At 32.6% G+C, this 19275-nt stretch overlaps 2 protein-coding genes across 2 annotated transcripts in view; one reads left to right on the plus strand and one right to left on the minus strand.

Moving 5' to 3' along the window:
* The window catches only part of LOC145326633 (uncharacterized), a 61959-nt gene extending 56411 nt beyond the window's left edge, over positions 1-5548 (plus strand). The window contains exons 19-24 of the mRNA XM_080170003.1: positions 1697-1766; positions 2302-2376; positions 2784-2852; positions 3487-3564; positions 3983-4064; positions 4615-5548. Of these exons, the coding sequence (XP_080026129.1) occupies positions 1697-1766; positions 2302-2376; positions 2784-2852; positions 3487-3564; positions 3983-4064; positions 4615-4952 (712 nt within the window). The 3' untranslated portion in view covers positions 4953-5548. The remainder of the gene's footprint in view (positions 1-1696; positions 1767-2301; positions 2377-2783; positions 2853-3486; positions 3565-3982; positions 4065-4614) is intronic.
* Positions 5549-6100: 552 nt separating this feature from the next.
* LOC145327026 (uncharacterized) overlaps positions 6101-19275 on the minus strand; it is a 51517-nt gene continuing 38342 nt past the window's right edge. The window contains exons 5-19 of the mRNA XM_080170507.1: positions 16068-16661; positions 15776-15954; positions 15323-15518; positions 14953-15116; positions 14599-14683; positions 13464-13688; positions 12936-13205; positions 12022-12189; positions 11476-11569; positions 11030-11086; positions 10254-10340; positions 9716-9802; positions 8715-8788; positions 7808-7878; positions 6101-6837 (exon numbers count right to left, since the gene is read on the minus strand). Coding sequence (XP_080026633.1) covers positions 6727-6837; positions 7808-7878; positions 8715-8788; positions 9716-9802; positions 10254-10340; positions 11030-11086; positions 11476-11569; positions 12022-12189; positions 12936-13205; positions 13464-13688; positions 14599-14683; positions 14953-15116; positions 15323-15518; positions 15776-15954; positions 16068-16661 — 2462 coding nt within the window. The 3' untranslated portion in view covers positions 6101-6726. The remainder of the gene's footprint in view (positions 6838-7807; positions 7879-8714; positions 8789-9715; positions 9803-10253; positions 10341-11029; positions 11087-11475; positions 11570-12021; positions 12190-12935; positions 13206-13463; positions 13689-14598; positions 14684-14952; positions 15117-15322; positions 15519-15775; positions 15955-16067; positions 16662-19275) is intronic.

The raw sequence follows: 19275 nt of genomic DNA on the forward strand, positions 1-19275 counted from the left end.
ATATTTTTTATTTATAATTAAATGATAATCTTTAAAAAAAAAATGTCTTGAGCTTTATTACCTGAAACTATCCATGATTTAAAATTAAAATGATAATATTTGAAATAAAAAATATCTAGAGCTTTATTCCCTGAAACTATCTATGATTTATAATCATAATGATACTATTTAAAATAAAAAATGTCTGGAGCTTTATTCCCTGTAACTATTTTTTATTTATAATTAAATGATATTCTTTGAAAAAAAATGTTTAGAGCTTTATTCCCTGAAACTATCCATGATTTAAAATTAAAATGATAATATTTGAAATAAAAAATGTCTAGAGCTTTATTCCCTGAAACTATCCATGATTTATAATTAAAATGATAATATTTGAAATAAAAAATGTCTAGAGCTTTATTCCCTGAAACTATCCATGATTTAAAATTAAAATGATAATATTTGAAAGAAAAAAAAATGTCTAGAGCTTTATTCCCTGAAACTATCCATGATTTATAATTAAAATGATAATATTTGAAATAAAAAATGTCTAGAGCTTTATTCCCTGAAACTATCCATGATTTATAATTATTAAATGATAATCCTTGAAATAAAAAAAGGTCTAGAGCTTTATTTCCTGAAACTATCCATGATTTAAAATTAAAATGATAATATTTTAGATAAAGAATGTCTAGAGCTTTATTCCCTGAAACTATCTATGATTTATAATCATAATGATACTATTTAAAATAAAAAATGTCTGGAGCTTTATTCCCTGTAACTATTTTTTATTTATAATTAAATGATATTCTTTGAAAAAAAATGTTTAGAGCTTTATTCCCTGAAACTATCCATGATTTAAAATTATAATGATAATATTTGAAATAAAAAATGTCTAGAGCTTTATTCCCTGAAACTATCCATGATTTATAATTAAAATGATAATATTTTAAATAAAAAATGTCTAGAGCTTTATTCCCTGAAACTATCCATGATTTAAAATTAAAATGATAATATTTGAAATAAAAAATGTCTAGAGCTTTATTCCCTGAAACTATCCATGATTTATAATTAAATGATAATCTTTGACATAAAAAATGTCTAGAGCTGTATTCCCTGAAACTATACATGATTTATAATTATAATAACAATCTTTAAAGTAAAAAATGTCTAAAGCTTTATTCCCTGAAACTATCTATGATTTATAATTATAATGATAATCTTTGAAATAAAAAATGTCTAGAGCTTTATTTCCTGAAACTATCTATGATTTATAATTATAATGATATTTTTTGAAATAAAAAATGTCTAGAGCTTTATTCCCTGAAACTATCCATGATTTATAATTATAATAATAATCTTTGAAATAAAAGATATCTAAAGCTTTATTTCCTGAAACTATCTATGATTTATAATTATAATGATAATCTTTGAAATAAAAAATGTCTAGAGCTTTATTCCCTTAACTAATAAAGATCATAATGCTAACATTTGAAATATAAAATGTCTAGAGCTTTATTTCCTAAAAATCTGCATATATTTTATAATCATAATGATATTTTTTGAAATAAAAAATGTCTAGAGCTTTATTCCCTGAAACTATCCATAATCTATAATTATAATGATTATCTTTGAAATAAAAAATGTCTAGAGCTTTATTTCCTGAAACTATCTATGATTTATAACTATAATGTATATCTTTGAAATAAAAAATGTCTAGAGCTTTATTCCCTGAAACTCTTCATGATTCTGTTGAACATAAAGTTGAAACTAATGTTGGATCACAGGTAAATCATATTTATACAGGGAAAAAGGGAACATTAGACTGCGAATTACACTGGTACTCAAAGTTTATAACTATGATTAAAACTACGGGTTAATTTTTATTGTATTTTGATTTCAAGTGTCAAAATGATTTCATCTACAGAAGGGGTGATTATGTTTGTCATCATAGGGTACTGTCCATAGTTTTAAATATTTATTTATCTTTCTGTCTACAATCTATATCTACTATCTATGTATTAAGCTTTCCATCTGGTAATCGCTTTGTCTATGAATATATTTAATTATTCAATTTATGTGTGTCCAAAGATTAATAGATGTCAGCCATTGTTTTTGGATGCGTAGCATCTCTGTAAGTAACACTTTCTCTTTCAAGTTGTATACTGCTACAAGAGAACAAGCTTATTGAGAGCTTTTTGAGGGTTAAACTTATTAAAGTATATAAGTTAGATATCATCCTTTTTATAGTAGGCAAAAATTTTAGCATTTCCTTTTCTGTGTTAATAAAATGGCAAAATAATTAGATTAATTCTTTTCTAGTTTTCTGGAGTGATTGAGAAGGGCCATTCATTTGATATGACCTCTGAAAGAAGAAAAGAAAATGAGGTGTTTCTGGTAAGTTAATCTGTTAAAAGTGCAACTGCTAATAATTTTTTGATGCATAGTATAACTGTCAGTATTCGCTTAATTCGCCTACTCGCTGTCTCACTCCTTCCCGAAGAAATGTTGTATACACCTACTAGAGTATATATTAGAGTGCACTTAGTCTCCAAGCTATTGGAGTGTTTTACTTTATATGTTTGTTAAATAACATCCTTTTTGATTTATCAATTACCCTATTTTTAATCTTTGCTTTTATTTTATTTTTTAAAGTAAGTTGTGTTGTACTCTAAACCTTTATTTTGACCATCATGTATACTATCGGCTAACAAGACCGGTTAAAATTAATCGTTTTCATATCCGCGGAATGCTGTATAATGTATGTAATACTATGCAATAAATAACTATTACTGACATTTAAGGATGGTAAGAGAAGAATGAAATTAAGAGGTGCCAAAAGAAAGACTCAAGACTATAGCAACAAATACGAGGTAGCAAAACTTGAGATGAAATTTAAGCTTATGTATAAGTAACAAGATGTCTGCCTGTATGTGTGTATTGAATTATCTCGATAACCGTTGAACCGGTAGGGTTACTGTGAAGGCCTACGGGATGTTTATAACTATTTTGGGGAAGGTTTCCTTCACCCTCCAAATAGAAATTCCCCATAGCAGAAAAACTAAAGTTGTGGAGAAAGTCGCTCAAAAAATCAGCATGTGACGTCCTAAAAATGAGGGATTACCCATTTCTTTTTTTGGGGTTTTCTGTCCCACTCCTCTTCTCCCCATCTCTTATTTTTATGACGTCAGAATTTTTTTGAGCGACTTTTTCCCTCACAACCTAAAATTAAAAGTAGAGGTTAGAATTGTCTCCCTTCTGTAGGGGTAACCTTGATTAATAAGTTACAAATTGATTTAAAACCATGCCTTACCACATGTCTTAAAATCAAAATTACGATAATATTACACTTCTATCATTATACACGATAAGAAATTAATTTAAAGTAAATGAATTTCTTTTGCCTCTTTTTTTTGAAAAAATTCATGTAAATCAGTTCATTATAACTAAATAGTTACAGAATAATAAAAAAGAATATTATTTTCATTTTATTGGAATATGTTTTAGATTGAAAATAATCTTTGGAGCCAGCCATTCAGTAGAAGGTCAAATTTGACACCAAGTCCGCAATATTCCAGGAGTCAGGTATATATTTATTTCCCCTCAAAGTGACCAGCATGCACAGAAACCCCCGTCCCCCCTCCTTGTTTTTAAAAATTTTTAGAATAAGAAAAGGGGGATGGGTTAATTTTTCTTCTTTATACTGAACTTTTCCTTCAACTTTTAACTTGCAAATAGTTAAGGTTATTACGTTTTTATTTTTTTTCATGTACTTTTTTGTACATTCTTTAGTTGCCAAATATAACATACTGATGAATATTCCAGTATTGCTTCGAATCCGATTAATATATGCTGGATTAGATACGGTTTTCAGTAATACTGAAAAATCATGTAAAGCATCGTAATATAAACTGTGTTCCACGAATATTAAAATAAAAATATAATACGATGAGATAAGTAACTATTATATATGTTTATTAGACAGTTTATACTTTTTCCTCAGGTAAATCAAGGGTATGGTAGGCAGACAGAACAAGGAGTTATAAACAACCAGCAGACAACTAGGGCTGGCTTTAGCTTGCCAGGTACAAGTTTCTTTTATATTGCTCTTAAACCAAAAAGAAAACTTATCTTTATATTAGGTTAGGTTCGGCAAAGTAATGATAGCTTCGATATGGGTTATGGGTTTTAGTGGTTTTTAGGGAAAGCAACAAATATTCTAATCCTTAAGAAATTGATTTTGAAACAAAAAAGAGTGATACAGATAGAAATATTATTCCAAAAAGATCCTATTTTAATTGATTTAATCAATTCACTTTATTAGTAATCATAATTTCTACAACCTTATTTTTGAAAAAATTACTTTCGATTGATGGAATATTCTATTTAAACCAGAAAATGCAGAAAGGGGGTGGATACATCTCCCTTGTGGTACACCCCTTGACAGGGGTTTACACATTCCTGATAAACCCCTTCTAAAATACGAAAGATGGGTCCCAAGTTAAAAGTCCGAACCCTATTAAATTAATAGAATCTGAAAAAAATTGCACTTCGCGCACCCCCCTCCCCCTCCCCTAATCAAAACCCAGTACACGCAACTGAATTAACAGTGTTTTCAAGTAAATGCTTTTTTAGATTTTACCAACCAGATGACAGCAAGTGTCAGGCCGAAAAGCAGTCGCCGCCAATCCGAAGAAAACAACAGCCAAGAATGGGCAGATCAGTTGCTAACAGAAAGCAAGTCTAAATCAGCCGCCAATGTTGTGCAGCAACCATCCCGCCAAACAAGCTGGAGAGCCGGCGGGATTATTAGTAAAAGAGCGGGAAATATTAAAAATGGCGCCAATTTCAACAATGGCGGATTTTCACGCATGATCAAATCTGATGAAGTTAAAAAATCTGGAAGCTCAACAAAAGAAAGCAGTAATAGACTTAAGAAAGTTGTCAGACGAAGGAAGTATAGAGAAAATTAATTGACAAAGTAAAAATAAGGAATATTAGCATATAATGCAAGTGATAATAGCAAAATAATAAATAGACTTTAGAGGACCTTATATTTGTTTTTATAAAGTTAAATAAATATATTTTTACTTCTACTTCATGAAAAGACCCCTTAATGAAATCTCTCAGAAATTGGACCCTTTTTAATTTTTATTTACAACCAATCAAAATATGAGACAAGTCCCCAATGTTGTTAAGCCAACGAATAAGAAATTGTTATAATAAAACTTTGGGTACAAGTGAAAAAAGAGCCCAATGTCCTCTCCCTTCCTGTACAATCCTGAGGTTCTCTATTAGGTATACTTTTTTTTACATATGACTACCCAATTATGCTTGATAAATTTATCTGCTTGACAGGTATAACTACTTTTTTCTGATACCACTTAGAAACATTTTTTTGCTTTGCAGGAAAAGAAAACTGCAAGAATTGTTAATAATGTATAGCTTTATTATTTTGGAGATTATATTCCATTGGCCTATCTGTGCTGCTTTATCATTTTTTGTAAATGTAGTCAAATACCATAATTTAGTCTAGTTATTTTTTCTAGTCGTAAATTATCCTATTACATCCTGCCTATTACATAAAGTAGTAAGGTTTTTTGTCTGAAGCTTAAGATTTCATAAACTACTGAACTGCTCATTCTCTATGGAACTGATTAAGTTATCATTTTTAAGGAAAGTTTTAAATAGGTCCTGTGATGGTTTTAGGCTATTTATTTTATTGTATATTCAAGGCTACTTTCCTGCTATTATTTAACACTTAAAGAATACAGACCACCTAGATACTAGGGGCGCAGCTGCTATTTTAACATAATCTGTTTTGTAGTTTTTGTTAAAGTTTTTTGTTTTTAACATTTCATTATTCATTAAAGCTCTTATTTAATACGCCAGCTAATCACACTAAATTTATTTTTACCTTACAAAAAATAGTTTTTATTATAAATTTTGCCTTTACAGTTTAAATAAAAAGATAACACTTAATTGTTAGTTTACTGTAAAATAAAGTTGTTTTCTTGTGGATATAATTTTTCTTGTTTAAATATAAAATACCTCTTTTCTGTATTCAATTTCTTTTTAAATTAAAAAATCATCTAAACTATTGATAAATAAAATGCAGCTGTATTTATAATGTATTTATTGTATATAATTATATAAAAATAAATAAATAAATATTAAATATTCAACAATTGTTTGTTAGTCTGACTTCAAGAGAGATTATGTTTTTCTTATCATAAAATAATAAGTTTAGAAATAAATTAATAAAATAAATTAAATTAACAAAAAGTTAAGGTACAATATTTCTAAAAATAAAGTTGAAAAAATACTTATAAGTAAAAATGCCCTTTGTTCATTATATTTGGTAAAATAATTATTCAATATAAATGTAAGTTTTGCCTTGTAGTACAATTAAAAATTCAGTAAAAAAAGTGTTTTGTTATTTTTAAATGAAATCTTTTTTTTTCATGGACTACCCTGAACTAGAATTTTGTAGGAAAATGTAGATGATTCTAGTTTAGGTAAGGAATCCCGCAGGGTTGAGAACAAAAAAATCGTAGCTAAAAATAATTTGCTTAAAAAAGTTTTTGAAATTAGATACAAGTTTTGCAAATATTGGGCAGGGGATATGGGTAGTACACTGGAATATAAGAAATTCTACCAACTTGAAACTACATTAAGAATTAACAACAAAGACGATATTTATAAAGCTAAAAGCAACGACGATATTTACACAGGTAAAGACGACATTTAAACTCTGTTAAGGTCATTGTTAACAGAAAGTAATGGAATCATAAGACTAGGATACTGTGTAAATAAACAACCAATGGCATTTGCTTCTCTGTCCTCGGCAGTTCCAACCTGAACAAATAACCATTTTAAACTTAAAATGAATGTATTAGTATAGTTGTATAAAACAGACAACTAACTGGCCTAAGTGGTGGGGACCTTTTTTGTCGGCTAGACAATTACTCTTTGCTCTTTTGTAGCGACTTGGCTGTGTTTCTAATTCCGAAGACTAAATTGAAAGTCCGCACAGTCTCTCCACCCCGTTGGTAGAGTTACATATAGCTCGTGCCCATTATATTTTTTGTACTCTTCTTAGGGCTAATAAAAAACTTACAATTTTTCCATTAGCATCTTAAATTAGATATTTTTATTTTAAATGCTTGTAAAGGAAAACAACTTTAACGATAAAATAGGGTCTTCCTAATTTTTAACTTTTGCAGTATATTATAGTATACCAAAAAAGACCTTTTCTTTTTAAAAGCGAAGCTTTTCTATAATTAGGGTTGGTAAGTCCGTACGTCCGTCCGTCACAGACAGATAGCTCTTTTCGTTAAACTCCAAACTTTGCATGGTGATTCCTGTAGTAGTTAGGTACGATTTAGAAAGCGTAGCAACTCTAAAACCGTTACCAGAATTCCATGCGTCCATTTAAACATGTTGATTTTTAACTTATTAACAATAAATAATTATGTGATAAATTATCCGATTATTCAGTTCTAATACTCTTCAAGTATTAATGTCTGTTTGTCTTACCGTTTCGGAGCTTCGCTTTTATGGATGTTGTCATCCTTGTTAAATTTATAAATTAGTAGCTAGATAAAGAGTTTCAAAAATCAGCCATGTGATGTCATAAAAATGAGAGAGATGAGAGGAGGAGTGGAAAAGAAAACCCCTAAAAAAAGAGTTGGAAAATCCCTCATTTTTATGACGTCATAAGGCTGATTTTTGAGACACTCTTTCCAGCTACATAAATTAATTAAAGAGCTCGGCAACCGTAGCAGTTTGCAGCTGCAAGACTGCCTAGCCCTGATTAATACTGTACCTTTTCACAGGAAGGTATATAAGAAGCACATATTGGGAAATAAGATTTTAGGAAAGCTCCACATTCCTCATCTAAAATGGAAAAAATATTAAAAAAAAAAACATTGTTCTCTTGTTATTTAGAAACGTTAAATTCAATCTTTAGGGAAATCTTAACTTATTATGTAAATTTTTTAACCCATTTCTTAGGTATACCATAATCGCTTACATTTATCTCCAAGATAAGTTACTCTATTTAAATTGGATTCTACATAAATATTATATATCTCACGCCAGGCTACAATTGACTCAAGACAAAAGTAAGTGCCGAGCTCTGGGATGTTGAAAAGGGACCTCTGTATGTTGAAATTAGACATAAAACCATGATGATTCCAGGTAAAACCAAAATATTTCAGCAGGATCTTTTTGAGAAAATTAGATTTGGAAATTTCAGGTTCAATTTTACCCACTAGGAGTTGCCGTATAATCATGAAAAGAAAAGCAAAGATTATTCATTTAACATTTTGAACAACTTTGCTTTTATGAAGTCTTTCATAAAACATATCTCTATTTGATTTATTTAAGGCTGAATTTCCGTGACCTTAGCAAAGCAACTGATAAAAATGGCCATTATATACTCGCTTCAGGATTGGTTTCATGAAGAGTTTTATAATAGCAAACTTGTTCAAAATTTTAAATAAATAATTTTTGCTTTTCTTGTCATGATTATGCGGCAACTCCTAGGGGGTGAAAATTAAACTTGAAATTTTCAAATCTAATTTTCTCAAAAAGATCCCGCTGAAATATTTTGGTTTTACCTGGAATCATCATGGTTTTTTGTCTAATTTCACCATACGTAGGTCCCAGAGCTCGGCACTTACTTTTATCTTGATTCAATTGCAGCCTGGCGTGATCTGGAATAAGTATACCTGATTCTAAGCTAACAGACCCATGGCCACTTGATAATGTTTCTGCTAGATTTAAACTCTTTGTTTGAGGATATCTAAAAAGATAAAAAAAAGATTTCATTTTAAAATTACATCAAAATTTAAAAAAAAATATCAAGGATTTCGATGGATGAGACAATGAACTAGAAATTAATGTACAATGTACGTACGTCCCCAATTATTATGAACAAAATTACCCCTTCTGTAGATAAACATTATTAGTTCATAAGTTTGGATACTAATTAAATAAAAGTAACCAAAGTTTTTGGGACATCGAATAAGAAAACGTGTTTATAAAACTATGGGTACTACTGTAATGTAATGTTCAATGTCCCCTGCCTTTTTGCAAACTACCCTAATTATAAAGCAGCTGCGATTCTAAAAAGTTGCTAAAAAATTGGCACTTTCTAGTTTTCTTTTGTTAAATTCAAAATTGATTAACCATATGAAAACAAAGCATACACATGTAATTATATCACATTGATTTTATTTTTGTAATTTGTCAATGAAAAATGTAAATATGTTTTTGCTTGATATTTAGTTATTTTGGATATTTCAAGGCGGCGTTTAAAAAGACTTTTAAAATTTACTAGCTTAAAACCATCTAGAGACTTATAAGATGGAAAACTAAATTGAAATCTTAATGGACAGACAAAAAAACTTACTAATTTGTAAATACCCTTGTTATTCAGTTGCTTCGCTACAAATGTGTTGATTTTGTTGGTCAAAACACAAAGTTTATCCAAAAAAACTATGAAATACAAATGGATATATTATTACTTGGATCTTATACCAGATTTTTATGTTCACTAATAAAATGAAACTTGTATCGAGTTAAATTCACGATTCCCCCCCTCCACCCCATCCTCTCCGATCCTACTTGATGATCGATCGAAGTTCCTTGTTAACAAGCTAAATTGACGACGATTTAACATAATATCCACGTATATTGTATATCCATTGTTATAGCTATAAGAACTTGCCTGTTTACTAGACAGTTGCCAAGGTTATGAATTTCTGTTGCATTTTTGGCATTCACCCCACATTCATATTCACTGTCCCAACAACCACTAAAATAGATATAAAGGGTGCTAAAAAAGGGCTATTGTTTTTTTAATCTTTATGGTGGCTCTACATTTATATTTACTGTCATAAATCAACAAATATCCTCATAATAAAGTAATAGGTTGTCTATGTGACTGTCTGTCTAACTATACCAAAAGATCTCATAACCACTGAACCGATATGGTTCTACTTTACAAAGAAGATTTTCATAGATCCTGTAAAGGTTTATAACTATTTTGGAGAAGGGAACCACCATCCTCTGAAGAGAGATCACCCCTAGAATAAAACGACAAACCAAAAAAAAAATTCTTTTTTCTTCCCACAAATATAGTTATAAACCTCCCCAGGAGCTTTAAGAATCAACTATACACAGGAGAAACATATAAGCGGTTAGTAAGATCCTTGGGTACACACAGACACACATCATTTTACTTTAGTATAAAGACTTTCCATTACCTGAATGTCCTCATAAATAGGACAGAATTTTTCTTATGTGAAGTTTTACAGTCTTCTTTAATATCCTCATCCATTCTTCTTTTATTTCTAAAAAGATAATAGTTATATATTCAGTATGGCTTCGAAACCGATTTATATCTACTATATTATAATCAGTTCTCAGCTATACTAAAACATGATTTATAGCATCATATTACAGACAATTTTCCACTAAAATAATAATAAAAACCAGACATTTGATACCGTAAGCCTCTTGGGGCCAACAAAACAGGTTTTAATCTTTTAATTTTTTAGTTTAATATCATAATAAAATGAAAAATTACAAGTTTAACTCCAAAATGATGTTATTCTTATTTCATTATTCGTGGAAAACCAGAACTGGTTCTAATGCAGTGGATATTAATCAGTGACTAAGCCATGCACTGTAATATTTTTTAGCTAATCAAAACATTTTCATTGAACAAAATTTAACCTAATATCCGTTACGGACAGACGTACGGACGGACGTACGTACGGACGGACCGACCCTAATTATAGAAAAGCTTCGCTTTTAAAAATAAGAGGGAGGGAATGATTTACAGTGATTCGTGCAGTGAGTGAAGACCATATTTTTTTTCGGGGGGGGGGGGGGGGTGAAACATTCTTGATGAGTCTGTTATTGCACAAACGAAACGATTCCTACATTAAAAACGGCGAAGGGCCCGCCGATCACCGCCATTTTCTGCCGCCACAATAACAAATATTTTTAATTTTAAAAAGATATTATAAAAGCAAACCTGGGTGTATCAAACATTTTATTGACTACAACTTTTCTCCTTCTTCCAACTCTAACCCTGAAAATATACAAGGATGATAACATCCAGTGACTCAAATAAAATCACGAAACCTTTAAAAAACAAGAGTTATGTCTTTTGAAGCATGATTGACAGACAGACGGACAAAGCAATTTATAGATTGGATGCACATATGTCATAGGAATCTTTGCTTAAATTTTCAACTAAGAAAATCAAATTTCCCCCATAGCGTTAAGGACTGATGAACAGACAAAATGAATTATAGATTAGCTTCCTAACTGAAAAGTTTTATTAATTTATGCTTTATTAAAACTAGCCTCTAGGGGCTCTTGAATAAGAACGGAGGAGGCAGAAAATAGCCTAAAACTATCCTAGGATCTTTGTGAAGCTTCCGTAAAATAAAAAGATTAATCGAAATGAATACTTACTTCTTTCTTGCTCTTTCTTTTCTAGCCCTTTTAGGAATAATATCTTGTAATAGTATATCATCTGGGACCGCGTCATACTCAGGAAATAAGGTGTCTAAAATCGTAATAATCCTCTTTGACTGATTTGGGTAAAAAGCAGGCATTAAACCTTCTATGGATTATAATTATTAGTTGAAATGTTTGAACACTGATAATTTGGCTCACCAAGTTTTACTAAAGTACTTACAAGTAGATCGAAGGGTACCATATTAATTTTTAATGTTCCCTCCCTTCCTCCCTTGAAAAGTACGACCACACCATGTTGAAAGCACCAGTTCTCGTCTGAACTCTGAAGTTAAGCTACATTGGGCCTTACTGTTTTTCTATTTACACATGATTGATCATTATCGACTTTTAGGCAAAGGTCGTGTGGATCAATGATATATTTGTCCAAAGAAATCTACAACCTCATTTTTTTACTTGACATTTTTATTTGATAATTCTACAGCTATCAGCTTCCCTCACCCTTAGCTTATTTTATTTCACAATTGTTTTAGAGGATTTTTCCTGAGTCAGGCAGGGGTGTGGATGGTTGTGGGGGTGGGAAGGGTGGAGGCGGAGGGGGTAGTCTTGCCCCAGGAGGAGGGGGAGGCAGTGGCAGGGGAACAGGGGTAAATAAATGGGGGAAAGGTAGTTCTGTAGGACTGTTCAAGTCTGGATTGAATGTCTGGTTGTCTGAAAAAGATTTGATTATTTTATTGAACTTACTAGCAGCTGTTTTCTAGCAACTAAGACCCCCGTATTCGAAAGATAGAATGGGACAGAAAAAATATCCAAAAACCATCTCGGGGCCTATTAAAAGCGCTTCTCTAAAAAGGAGAACCAATCAGTTAAGTGGGTAGCGAGATCTTAACGGACAAACATAACAACCAACTACTTGAAATATAGGAGGATTAAAAAGTTACATGGTTGGAAAAAGGTCCAATATTAAGACATTCCTGTGTTTGGTGTCAAAATTAGAAAATATCTAAACAGTTTTATCTTTTTATCGCAACCTAGAAGTTTGGTGACTTTAACGTGTTCAATAAAAGCGTCCTAGTAAAATATCGGGAATAGTCCCTTTAGTGACATCGCTCCTTAAGGGGCGATTTGTCGTAATTTTAAAATGGCTTTTTATAGGTTATTTTAGGTTAGGTTAGGTTATATTGGGTTAGGTGATTGCCCCACAGGGTTAGGTAATTGGCCCCGCAGGGTTAGAGCCCCCCGCAGGGGCTAGAAATAGGAGAAAACCTACTGTGAAAAATACGAAGAATCGCCCCTTAAGGTGCGATGTCACGAAAGGGACTATACCCAAATTATCTAATTTAAGAATATAAAAGGCTTATAAAGTACTATAAAGGCAGTTATTTGTGACTTTCCTCTAATTTTTTAAAAACCTGAACACCTAATTGTTATTTAGGTAAGGTTCAGTAAAGTTTTACCTTCAAGCCCTTCATCAACAGAATTAAATATGGCCTCCAGGTCTTCATTATCGATCTGATTCTTGCTAAATGTAAACGGATCATACTCTATAGTGGTTGGATCAACGTTGTTGGCCACAGTCGGCACAAAGGGCGGTGGGGGTTGGGTTGGGGGTGGCTGTTGAGGTGGTGGGGAGGCGTAGACGGGTCCCTGTTGTTGCTGGGGAGCTTGTGGGGCGTTGGGGCGGGGTGGGGGCCGCTGGTACGGCGGGAATGGCCTTCGTGTGGTACCTGAACAAAATCAATTATTAATAATCAACTATATATTTTTTCCATAGCATGGTAACTATGTTGTTGCTGCTGTACCGATAAATTTATAGGTAATATCAAATATTCTTTATCTTTTTTATTCCATTAATTTATTGATGAGAACAACCATGTTTTATATTCTCTAAACAAGCTCAGGCAGTGCTTTACCTCAAAGTGCCTATCAAGCACTGACCCCCCTCCCATCCTCCCCGTATTTTCTAAATAAATTTAAAAGTTTACCTGAAGATTGAGTGGCTGGTCGGAAGGGAAGCTTCACCCTCTGCTTTATACGAGTTTTAGGTATCACACTTACAGGAACTGTGGGCAGTGGTTGTTGGTTGGGGGTTGTAGCAGCCACTGGGGTCAATAGGGGTGTCGTTTGGACGGGGATAGAAGCAGGGCCGGGGGTAGGGGCAAAGTTGGAAAGGGATTGGGTCGTCACCAATGGATTAGCAAGGTTCAGTCCTAAATTTATTTGAAAATGTCAGCCAGATGATTATATCAAAACAAGGATGACAACCTCCATAAAACAAGATAAAAAATATATCCCATTTTAGGCCATGATTTTAGACATGCCTAATAGTTCTAGGAAGCATAATTAAAAAATGATAAGAATTATTATATTAAATAACTAATTATTGTAATAAAGTAAAAAAAAGAGTATGAAATAATTGACAACAGACTTTCTGGTTATAAATATGGAGTTGTTACTCTTCCAAAATTGGACCTTACTATTACAGAAATCCCATCATGTCAAGTTTAAAATCATATTTACCAAAACTAACTCTAGTATTATACCCTAATTTTTCCATCTTTGTCTTGCTCTTCAAGGGCCCTTAACCTAACAGACTTAAATATAAGATACTACTACAATGGATTTATGATTACTTGGAGGATGTACTAGATTTTCATGTACTCTAATATAGTGATGCTCGCATCTGGCTGAAATAACAATACCCCCATTTACTCTCTTTTACTCCATCCCTTTCCTTCTACTGGATGAACGAACTGACAAATAAATGAGGTCCATATTAGCAAGCTAAATTGACAACAAATATTCCCCTGTTAATAAATCCACGTATATCCATTTTCCAAACACTATTATACAGCATGGATCTAAAGGGATAAGACAATGGCCGATAAAATGATGTACATTGTACATCCCCAATGATAATACAAAAAATTACCCATCTGTAGATTAAAATTAATGATTGAATACTCAGCTTACTGAAGCAACCAATCAAAGTTCAATAAAGTCCTCCCTAAAGTTTTTAAGCCAAACATTAAGAAAACGTTATTATAAAACTTTTGGGACTAGTTTAGTAAACATGTCCCCTTTCTCTCTCTCTCTCTCTGATTCTAAAAAACCACATACCTTGTTGTAGATGTTGTTGGGGAACAGCCTGAACTGGTTGATGAAGAATGGGAGCAGGGGTGGCTTGAGGAGCAGGGGCTTGGGGCTGGAGACACACATTTTTTTAAAGGATTATGAATAAATTATGTTATTAGAGTGTTAAAAATCCTTCAGATGCATTTTTAAATTTTTGAAAAATATACAGAAAATTTTTCATAGGTTTGGCATCAGACCTGTGTATTTTGTTATGTTTATTACTTAGGTTAGGTTAGGTTATATTTGGTACTCGGTAGCGCCCCGCACTATATAGGAATAGGGAGGAAAAAATCCCCTTCCCTCCCTTTATTTTCAATTTTTGAAAAAAATGTGGTGTTCCTGTGGAACAAGTCTCTGAGGTTCAAACTGTGTTTGATGGGATAGCTGTTGCGGTGGTTGAGAAGGTTGTGGTGGTGAAGGAGGTGGGGGAGGTGGTTGGGTAGGAACAGCTTCATGGATAACATGGGGGGCAGGTGTTCCACGATGAATTACAGATATCTCAGCTAAAATATAAACATATACAATGAACAATAGAATTGAATATACACATTTATTGCTAGCAAAGCTGCTCTTCAATTCTTAATTACTGGTCTGGTTTTAATTTAGGAAGAATGGATTCGAGGAATAGTTTGGAAATAAAAATGGCGTAATTACATAAAAAAAGAAGATAAAACAGTATTGTCATTATCTTTATTTTCTAAAATCGAACCTGGTCTATGTTGAACTGGTCTTGGAGCAGGAACGGCAACAGGAGCAGGGGTAGTAGGAATAAAATGATCAGTTGATAATTGTGGCGCCAAACTTACTGTCTGCTTCCCGCCAAAACTTACAAATGGCTTGATGGTCGTCGTTGATCCAGTAAAGTGGGAGAAGTCAAACCCATGTCGAACTGGAGATGGAGGGCTCTAAAATATATACAAAATATATCAAAATAACAGGATGTCTGTCTGTGTGTAACCTCAGAACCACTGACCTGAAATAGTTTTCTTTTTCAGTGAAGCTTCTAATAAGGTTTATAAATATTTTGGGGGAGGGTTTTCCAAGTTCCCTCAAGTGCTCCTTGTAAGATGGTTTTAGACCATTTTGTGAAGAGAAGTTAAAGTAAGTAAGTCTTTAGGATCCTCTCTCTTTTTTGTTGTTGTTCCAAAAGAAGTCAACTTACATGAGGAATAACAGGTTGAGCTGCTGGACTTTCAGGTAGTTGATGATGGTCATCTTGTAAATGGACATCATGTTGAGGCTGATGGTGAAAGCCTTGGGGTGGAGGAGGGTTGCCAATAGGACCACTTCCACTGTTCACTGTAATCCGTCCACTCTCATCAATTGAAAATCCTCCCAGGTCTAGTAAATACAAAAAAGTAGATAACAAGATAAATGCATTAATTTATAATCAAATTATAATAAGTTTTACGACTAATTGAAAAAATGGGGATTATAAAGAATTTTTATGTTACCTGCAGCTCTTAGAGAATTAACAGTTACAGTTGGCAACCCTGCTGTTTGCTCTGGACCCTGTGTTGCCAGATGAATAGGTCCAGGAGTAGCCAGATGCACTTGATCAGGCGCAGGACTAGCTAGGTGCACTGGTTGACTAGGGTGAGCAAATCCCGGGCTAAAATTTATAAATCCTCCTTGTGGGTTAGGGGATGGATGCAGCGTAGGACCCGAGGTTGGATGTGGGTTATGGTGTACTACAGGCTGGGGAGAAGCTACATGGTGAACCCCGAAGGAAGGAAATCTGGTAACAACAGTATTAACAGCAGGACTAACAGTGGTGTGATGATGGACTGACTGTTTTTGAGCTTCAAAATTTGTAACGTGATTCTGAGTTAGAAAAGGATTTTTATGCTTTAAATTATGTGCTGATGAATCTATGAAATTAGTTGTAAACTGTCCGCCTCCATGTTGGATTTTTGGCGCGGGAACCTCAAAAAGCCCGCGAAATGATGGTTGCTGCTGGTGATGAACACTGTGGTCAGCTGATCCGTGATGAACAAAGGGAGCTAAAGTTGAGTGCTGCACACCACCATGAGGCCTGTGGGGTAAACCTGAAATTATTTAAACATTAGTTTTTTAATTGAATATATAATTTGCCTTTAACTTTTCGCCAGTAAAGATATTGTATTTTTTATACATAATTATTTTATTTTTCTGCAACATTTTTCTGTAAAAATGCGTTATTATGAGAAACTGACGAAAGAATAAGGGTTTGATTTAGTGATTTGAAAAAATCTGTAAATTTATTGTTGAGTGTTATCATCTAAGTAACAGGATGTCTTTCTGTCTGAATGTAGCGAAGGATCTCGTAGAATTCGCCCCTAAATACCAAGAAATACACCCCCTAGATGTGTGATCCTTGTAGCCCCAGAAGAATATTGAATTAGCTCCGCCAACAATAAAAATATTGACCACATAAAGTATACAATTTGTGCAACAAAATTGTAAGTTGCAATTTTATTGAAATTTGCAACCACAGCACAATGTGGTATCAACAATTACAGAATGAAGATTGCTAATTAATGAAACAAAGATCTTTGTGTGTTGGAATAGGTCATGAGGCCAAATGAGGCTTGTCGTTTTAATTCACAAATATATATCGAGGGAAAAGATATTTGAAAAATTTTAATATAAGAAAATTATTACTCAGTCAGACCAGTAATTTTTGAGATCTTGTGCCACAAACAAAACAAATCTGACTACTTTTGAGGATGTATCAGTTAGTAGTATGAAGAGTAAACCTTAGCTGTAAAGGAGAACCATATCGGTTCAGCGATTTGCGAGATCATTTGCCACACACACACATAAATCCTCTTACTTTTATTCAAGGATTTTAAAAAGTAGTAAAGTAAAAAAATGCAATCTAAGTAGTGTCTATTATCTATCTATAAATTAAAGCTTTTTGTCTTTTATCATTTAGCATCACACAAATGGATATAGAATATACGTGGATATTGTGACAAGGAAAAGTTGTCGTCAATATAGGTTGCTAACATGTATAACTCTTATTGGTCAGTTCGTGAATGGATGGTATACAGAGGGTAGATGGGGGGATCGTTATTTTAGCCAGCTGCAAGTTTTTACTTTATTTGAGTATATAATAATCTGGTGGAAGATCCAAGTAATAATAAATCCATTCTCCCCTTTCTTTTAAACATTTCTTTTTTCTTGCTATTTATATTAGAGTTATCTTAGAAATTATTAATTGAGAAAAAAACTTTTAAGAACAATTATGTTCATAAAAAGGTCATTATTATCTGTAATTAATATTCTTATCTAAAATACATTGATTTTGAATAGTCGAATTTTAACAATTTCCTTCAAAACGGACAGATGTCCAAACCAGGGATATAACGGGTTAACACAATGGCCGAAAAATTGGTGTGCATCCCCTATGATGATACACAAAATTACCCCTTATAAAGATTTTAATTAATGGTTTTAACGTTTGGACACTCAACTAAATGAACCAACCAATACAAAATCGACAAAAGCCCCCAAAGTTTTTGAGTCATCGAGAAAAAAAACATTATTATAAAACTTTGGGTACTAGTGTAATACACTGCCTAATGTACATACACATAAAGAGTAGCTGCGCTACAAAGAATATAAAGAGAAAATAACACAACATTGGTCTATAACACTTGGTCTCATAGATTCAACAGTTAAGCCGCAGCTTTAAAGGTTTTTTTATAATTCAGATGTCAATGTTGACAGATAGCATACATATATAGCACAATGGATTTATCATTACTGGGATATTTCACCAGGTTATCATGTACTCTAATAAAGTGAAACTTGTAACTGGCTAAAATGGCGACACATTTATCCACCCCCTTTACCCTATCCCCCCCTATCCTACTGGATGAACGAACCGACCATGTTAGCAACCTAAATTGACGACAATTTTTCCCTGTCATAATATCCACGTATATTATACATCCATTTAAAGCACTGATATGGAGCATACACACACACACACACATATTTATAGACAAAAGACATCTCTAATTTGAATGAAGATACAAAAGAGGAAAAGTAAATTTTAAAATAACAAGAAATTAATTATCTAAAGTATTGTTTTTAATTCGCTTTTAAAGCTAATTATTTAGAAAACTGTCCCTCAAATTGTCTCGTCGAGCTACTAACCCCCTTTAACAATAAATTAAAAATACAAGGGGGGGGGGGGCAGTTTTTTGTTTGTTTATTAGTTAATTAGGTCGGGTTAGGTTATGTTTGGTCGAGAATAGCATCGCGGGTTAGGGTTCCCCACAGGGGTTAGGCATAGGAAAAACTACATCCCTTATTTTCATTATATTTAAAGGCGAGGGTTACAATGCACGCTAGGTACTTTGAAGGAAAGCACACCAATTAGTCCTTGAAATAAAAAAAATATAATCAACCGTACTTTATTGCAAATCTAATCTTATATTGTATTTTTAAAGCATTCTTTTAGCAATAAGGATTTGCATTAGGTACTTTAATTTGCCAAAGTAGTTTGCAAGTAATTTTGTCAATTTAAAGATATCTTAATATCCGAACATTAATTGATTTGCAGGGTATAAGGAGTAGGAGGATGGACCGGATAATTGATACCGCCTGAAACCGCCTACCCCTTAATTTTGAAATGATTTGAAAATATGGAGGGCTTTGTTTTTATATGAA

The sequence above is a fragment of the Acartia tonsa genome, chromosome 8, assembly GCF_053477335.1.
Source record: "Acartia tonsa isolate MP-2025a chromosome 8, ASM5347733v1, whole genome shotgun sequence".
Lineage (NCBI taxonomy): Eukaryota > Metazoa > Arthropoda > Copepoda > Calanoida > Acartiidae > Acartia > Acartia tonsa.